Genomic DNA, 7,101 nt, shown 5'->3' on the forward strand with positions numbered 1-7,101 from the left:
ACACTCTAGTGAGGCCCCTGCTGTCTGTCTAGAGAGGACATCTTGATTGGAGGCACAATGTTTACAAGACTTGGCCTTGAGGGTGGGAGTGGATGTTCAGGATAAGGAAGGCCAGGGTGACCACCAAGCCCCGTCTGAAAGCGGAGGGTGCCAGGCCAAGTGGGTGAGGCATGCAGGTCACCTGAGGGAACACTGTGCTCTGAGCCTCTTACTCAATGTGTCAGGCGTGTGACACCTCCAAGTACATCTTGTTCCCATCTTGCCCTTGTGTAAGGTTCCGGGCTAGCAAGAGGAGGCCTGAGTCTCTGCCATGGACATTGATCCAGCCTGGAGGCCCCGGACCCCTACGGCCTCCCTGGGCGGGCAGGAGGCACTTTCCCTCTCAGAGGCTCGTGCCGCGTACCGGTGGGTGAACCTCAGCCTGCTCAGGCTCCTGGGTGAGCGGAGGCCAGCCTCTTGGTCTCTCTTAGGCTCAGTGTTCCTGCCTGTAAAGTGGGGTTGATAACACCACCAGCTTGTCGGTAGGTTTGATGGCACCCAGGCCGCGCACAGGCTCCCTCCCGGGCGACGGGGAGGTTGGGGTTTGGGGGCGTCGCCGCGCAGCCGGCTCCGCCCCGCCGCTGGCCCGCTTCCTCCTCCCGGGACTAGCGGGCGGTGCCGTCGGCCCAGCCTCTCGCCCGGCGCCCCGCCGGCAGCCCCCGGCCAACGCGCCATGTCAGCCGACTGGTTCCGGCGCCGCTTCCTGCCGAGGGGCCCGCTCCCCGCGCCGCGGCCACCCCGGCCCCGCGCCAGCCCCGTGCCCTACCGGCGGCCCCGCTTCCTGCGCGGCTCGGGCTCCAGCTCCGGCACCGCCGACGCCTCGCGCCGCCCGGACGCCCGGCCCGTGCGCAGCCCGGTACGGGGCCGCTCGCTGCCCTGGAACGCAGGCTACGCCGAGTGAGTGCCCGGTCCCAAACGGGGGCCCGCCCGAACCTCCCCCCTCCCCGCGAGTCTTATCCTGAGGCCGCGTCCCCCACCCCATGATCCCGCCCGACTGAGAAAACAGGCTCCGCTGAGTGAAGGATCCCGCGCCCCCGACCTTGTGGATAACTTCCTCTGGTCCCTCCCGCATCCCACCTCAGGTCGGAAAGGACCTGCCTCCTCAGCCCAAAAGCCTACCCCCTCAGGCTTCCAAAAGAGGTAGGGTCCCTGCAGAGGTCCAGCGTTCTGGGCTTTGGAGAGTCCTTGCACTCCTCACACACACACATCTCACCCTGGGTTATGGCTGAGATGGGGCACCAGATAGGCAAGGAAGCCTCACAGCTCCCTAGGCAGCCTTGTCCTTACCTCCCAGCCCAGGACAGCAGGTAAGCTCCAGAGCGGCTGAGTCCTGAGTTTTGCCTTAGTTGTGAGATCACTGAACAGTTTGCAAACTACCAGCATTTGTTTGTCCAGGTGTGTGCTAGGGACAGCACGGTGGCTATTGCTCCAGAGGGAGGGCTCCCTTCTATGTTTCAACTGTTCGCTGTGCCTATGGGGGCAGAGGTGTGTCCCTAAAAGGGTCACTGATCACATCCTGGCCTCAGAATCATCAACGCAGAGAAATCTGAGTTCAATGAGGATCAGGCGGCCTGTGGGAAGCTGTGCATCCGGAGATGTGAGTTTGGGGTTGAAGAGGACCAGGAATGGCTGACCTTGTGCTCAGAGGAGGTGAGTGCAGCTGAGCCTGAGCCCCTCTTATAGTCTGGGGCCAAGACTGGGGCCAGGACTGCAGACTGAGGTTCTTGCCCTAGTGCCTCACTTTCAGTCAGGGGACAACTAGGGAGGCCAGGCAGAGCCTGATGCCAGGCCCCTCCTGTACAGTTCCTGACAGGTCATTACTGGGCACTGTTTGATGGGCACGGTGGTCCAGCTGCAGCTATCCTGGCTGCCAACACTCTGCACTCCTGCCTGCGCCGGCAGCTGGAGGCTGTGGTAGAGGGCATGGTGGCCACTCAGCCCCCCATGCACCTCAGCGGCCGCTGCGTCTGCCCCAGTGACCCCCAGTTTGTGGAGGAAAAGGGCATTAGAACGGAAGACTTGGTGATCGGGGCTCTGGAGAGTGCCTTTCAGGAGTGTGTGAGTGTGACCTTTGGCTGGGGAAGGAGGGAAGGTTTTACCCCCAGGGACCTGAGGGACTCTGGGTTAGGGGGGCATCCCTGCACTTAATGGTGATCACCCTGGATCTTCGGATTGAGAGGATAAAATTGGGTTAGGCTGTTATTAAGCAGTCACCATAACCTCTCCTGTTTTTCCAGCACCTCCTATTAATATGTGCTAGGTGCTTTTACTTGTATTATCTCATTGCATATCCTTTAGGTCCTTGGTTTCTCTTCCTCACTGTTTAGGACTTCCATACCTCCCCAAGGATATATTTAGATCTCCTGACCACAGGGATCCTGGAGTCATAGTGACTTTGGGCAGGGACTGCCATGCTTGCTGGTTGGGAAGTGCGCTGTAGGGTGGGGGTTGGGGACAGGGGCACGGTGGCAGTACAAGCAGCAGCTAAAGCAGCCTTGGTTTGCCCCAGGATGAGGTGATCGGGCGAGAGTTGGAGGCTTCAGGCCAGGTGGGTGGCTGCACAGCCCTGGTGGCTGTGTCCCTGAAGGGAAAGCTGTATGTGGCCAATGCTGGGGACAGCAGGTGAGTGAGCTCTGGAGGGTGAGCGAGGTGGGGCAAGCAGATGGGCAGGAGAGGTGGGGGGACAGTGAAGGGGGCTGGAAGTGGAGAGACAGAAATGAGGAAGATGGCTGAGCTGTTTGTGCACTGGGTATGTGCCAGATGCCAGAGGGGCAGGGGCCTCAGGGACCGGGTCAGATGGTTGAGGCTTTACCCCGCAGGACTTAAGCAGTCACGGAGGGGCTTTGAGCAAGGGATTGGCGTGGGCAGAACTGGCCCCTGGTGGTTGGAGGAAGGGCCGGCAGGAGGGAGGCCATGGGTAAGGATGGAGGCTGCTCCACAGACCTCTCCGTCTCCTCTAAAACTCCCTCCAGGGCCATCCTGGTGCGGAGGGATGAGGTACGGCCCCTGAGCTCTGAGTTCACCCCAGAGACTGAGCGGCAGCGGATCCAGCAGCTGGTAGGTGCTCTTAGTGGAGAAGATGTGGATGGAGCCCCAGCTCCTGGGCCACCAGAGGGAGCCTGATCTGAGCAAGGCCTCCCTATCCCAGGCCTTTATCTACCCTGAGCTTCTGGCTGGTGAGTTCACCCGACTGGAGTTCCCTCGGCGACTGAAGGGGGATGACTTGGGGCAGAAGGTCTTGTTCAGGGATCACCACATGAGTGGCTGGTGAGTGAAGTGGGGTTGGGGACACTGTGGGGAGAGCCCTGGGGTCCAGGCTCAGCTGGGTGGCCTGGGGCAGTCCCCTTCCACGGGGCAAGGTGGGCCCTGTTGGCCTGGGTTGATACTGGGTCTGCTCCTGGTAGGAGCTACAAGTGTGTGGAGAAGTCGGATCTCAAGTACCCACTGATTCATGGACAGGGTAGGCAGGTCAGTGAACGGCCACTCCGAGAATCCCTCTTGAATCGCCCCCTGTAGAGGTGGGAGCTCCTTTGTCCCTCATGGGGGCCCTTGGCTGAGGTCCTAGGGGCTGCTTCAAGGTCACAGGGATGTTTCTCTCTCAGCCCAGGGGCCCGTGGGTCACAGTCCACCTCTGTGTGCTTTACGTGTACATTTTCTGGGGCTGTCTGCTATCACCTCACACCCCTGTTATTTCCAGGCTCGGCTACTGGGAACCCTGGCCGTCTCCCGGGGTCTAGGAGACCATCAACTCAGAGTCCTGGACACAAATATTCAGCTCAAGCCCTTCTTGCTATCTGTCCCACAGGTGAGGGGGCCACAGCACTTCCATCTGCCCAGAAAAGCAGACAACGCAAGGTTGGCGGGAACTAGGAAGGGGGCAGTGAGGAGACCTCAGACTTACCTTGCAGGTGACTGTGCTCGATATGGACCAGCTGGAGCCCCAGGAGGAGGATGTGGTTATCATGGCAACTGATGGGCTCTGGGATGTCCTGTCCAATGAGCAAGTGGCACGGCTGGTGCAGAGCTTCCTCCTTGGCAACCGAGAGGACCCACACAGGTACTGTAGTTGCTGGGGATCTGCCTGGACCTGGGTTAGTACCAGCAGCAACATTAAGAAGTACCGAGAAGACATCACAGCAGAGGAGTCCAGCTAAGAACAGTTGGCCAGGGCTGGAGCTACCTCAGGCTTCCTGGGGGTGACTGTGGGGCCCCAAATTCTCTGGGTCCATACTCACGTGGTCCAATCTGTGGCCCTCCCAGTCCCCACAGTCAGACTGCACTGCTTGAGTTCTCAAGTGTCTAGCACTGGGGGAGCTCTCCCTGAGGGCTGGCCTTGCCTCTTTGATCTGGCCCCAAAGTACATCTGCAGGACGGTCCCCACAGGTTCTCGGAGCTGGCCAAGATCCTGATACGCAGCACACAGGGGACGGATGACAGCCCCATACAGGAAGGGCAGGTGTCCTACGACGACGTCTCTGTGTTCGTGATTCCCTTGCACCACCAGGGCCAGGGGCACAGTAGCCACTGAGGATTCAGACACCGCATCCCAGAACCATTAAGGCGTCAGGTGCGATATAGGTATCCCTCCACCACGGTCAACAGCAGGTCTGCCTGCCCCAGTCCCAGACCGAGCCCTGACCCCAGCCCATTTCAAGGTGCGCATTTCTACAAGGCAGTCAGAGCTGGAAGAAAGTAGGGAGTTCCCCAGGTCCCCTCCTTGCCAGGCAAAGAACGCTACTGTCAATAATGATGTCTGGCAGAGTCACTTTACATTAGGAATCCACACAAGGCTCCTCAGAGAGGATCCTGAACAGCCTCAATACGTTATTCCCAAATCGGGGCAGCTGGACTAAGTGCATTGGCCAAGGATGCCAGAAAGGGCTGACAGACTGTGGTTGGATCCAGGTCTCTAATGCATTAATGTCACTGAGATCCTACTCTTGCTCCCCTTTGTGCTGGAGGAGAGGCACGGAAGCAGGGGCTTTAGTTGGGGGAGAAACTAATGGGCAGAACGAGCCCCAGAGGTGGCTGAGTGGTGAATGCCCTCGTCACTGCTCCTGACTGCTCCTCTCTGGCCCCAGGCCTGCCCAAGGCTGATGCCTCAACAATGCCCTTTTGTTGCTTCCATCACCTCCCTATTAAATGTTTATGTGCAGAGAACCCTTGTGAATTGTCAACTGCTGTAAAGCTTGGCATTATAGTACTTTTTGCTTCTTCTCGTTCTCTTCTTAAAAAAAAAAAAAAATCAGTCTTAACCTTAGCTCCACCTTACAAATTTCCCTATAATCAGCACTGTCTTCTCCGCAGCCTCCCTAGTTCCCAGCTTGGGATGAACCCCAGTGAGAGAACTGCTGCCCAGGAGAACAGGAGGGTCCCCACTGCTGGCTGTGAGTTCTGGGCTTGAGGTACCGGAGGGAATGCCTTTGGGTTTTTAAAAAATGCAAATTATAGTAGTTTTAGTATAAAGTTTACAGTAAATTTAGTATAAAGTTTACAGTAAATTTAGTAATCTAGACTTACTGACTGGAGACTAGTTAGGGCTCCAGAGCTTGCTGTTTGATGAGTAGGTTAGTTCTTCAACTTCCTCACAAGACCCCTTTTTATCATCCAGCACTGGCCAAGGCTCAAATGCTTAGTATTTGTTTAATTTCATAACCTCAGCCTTATCTAACTCTTCCCTCATCTACTCTTACTTTGGTTTACAATTGAGATTCCTACCAGGCAACTCACAGCCTTAAACTGCAGCCAGAAAGGACAAGGACCACTAAGCCCAATATGATGGTGAAACTTGTTTATTTAACACACTGGGGAGGCTCCCAGACCACCTTTCCTGCCCATTAACTCACTTTAGACTCCATTTGCTACAGGTTCTCTAGGGAAGAGATAGGATAAACTATGAGATTACTTACTTTTTAGTCATATTCCATAGCCCCGCACTTCTGGGCCTACCTCTGTCCACAGCTGGGTCATGACCAACTGTGGTTGGCCCCAGCAGCTCTGGGCAGCCTCTCCAGGACTCTAGTGAGGCATCTGGCAAGGACAACTGTGCCCTACCACCCTGTAGTTTTACTTCCTATTTCTTCAGCAGTCCCCACCTTCCACTCACCCCTGCCCCCAGCAAAGCTTTGTAAGCGGTATCCTGTGCCTGCCAACCCACTACCCACGTCAACTACTGAGCCAGCTCGCCCAGTCTACTTTGCTTCTCACATCACAAGGCTGAAGCCCAGAAGTGGGCAACGGTAGGTCTCTCAACTGCAAACAAGCCAAACTGACAGGAGTGACCACTGCAAAGGCAGCCACACTCACCTGTGTGTTCATGTCTCTCAGCAGAGCCAAAAACTGCAGTAGCCCTCACGGCAGGCCGTTGGGGGGACCTCCTCCTCCCTGAGCAGTCATGTCGACAGCCTGTGCATGGCCTGCCCCTTACAAGTTGGGACGCTTCCTCTGCTGCCCTCCAGAGCCTTTGGTCAACCTCTAACGACCAGGGGCAAAGTGGCAGGCCCACGGTATTGCAGCTGAGGATGCCACGCTACTAGTGAGTTACCAATTCACTGGCCAGGCAGGGGGTTACTAAGGAACAGGCCAGGCCTTCCACCAGAATGTTGGTTCCACTATACTTGGCCCCCCACAAGCTAGTGCCTAGCAGGATGAACGTTATTCCAGCTAGAGGTTGCCAGCTGATCAAGGGTTGAGGTTAACAGTGGGCATGAAAGGCAGCTTGAGGTATACACCAAATACAGTCTTTGAAGATCTCAAGGTTGGCTCAGGCCTGCCTTTTCTGGGTCACTCATTTCTGGCCTACTACTGCTTATTCGAATGGGGGCTTGAGGGACCCAGACTGCTATGCATTGAGAGCTGGATATAGGGTTCCTCCCACCAGCCCACAGGGCTTAGTTACCAGAGGCAGTCCCAGCAAGCCCAACAACCTGTCCACAGCATTACAGTGAGTCCCAGTATGAGCCAGGAGGACTGACAGGGGACAACCCACCCCCATGCCCTCCAACTCTTAAGAACAAGGCACACAGTGCTAGGAAAACTCAACGGAAGAGGCTGCAGCCATAA

At 56.8% G+C, this 7,101-nt stretch overlaps 1 protein-coding gene across 1 annotated transcript; it reads left to right on the forward strand.

Moving 5' to 3' along the window:
• Positions 1-712: 712 nt before the first annotated feature.
• On the forward strand, positions 713-5,188 carry PPM1M (protein phosphatase, Mg2+/Mn2+ dependent 1M). Its single transcript, XM_052641807.1, has 10 exons — positions 713-936; positions 1,566-1,689; positions 1,843-2,097; positions 2,549-2,661; positions 3,012-3,096; positions 3,188-3,306; positions 3,444-3,507; positions 3,737-3,844; positions 3,948-4,096; positions 4,423-5,188. The coding sequence occupies exons 1-10, from the start codon at positions 713-715 to the stop codon at positions 4,565-4,567; spliced, it is 1,386 nt and encodes a 461-aa protein (XP_052497767.1). The 3' UTR covers positions 4,568-5,188.
• Positions 5,189-7,101: the final 1,913 nt, after the last annotated feature.

This window comes from Budorcas taxicolor, chromosome 1, assembly GCF_023091745.1.
Source record: "Budorcas taxicolor isolate Tak-1 chromosome 1, Takin1.1, whole genome shotgun sequence".
Taxonomy (NCBI): Eukaryota; Metazoa; Chordata; class Mammalia; order Artiodactyla; family Bovidae; genus Budorcas; species Budorcas taxicolor.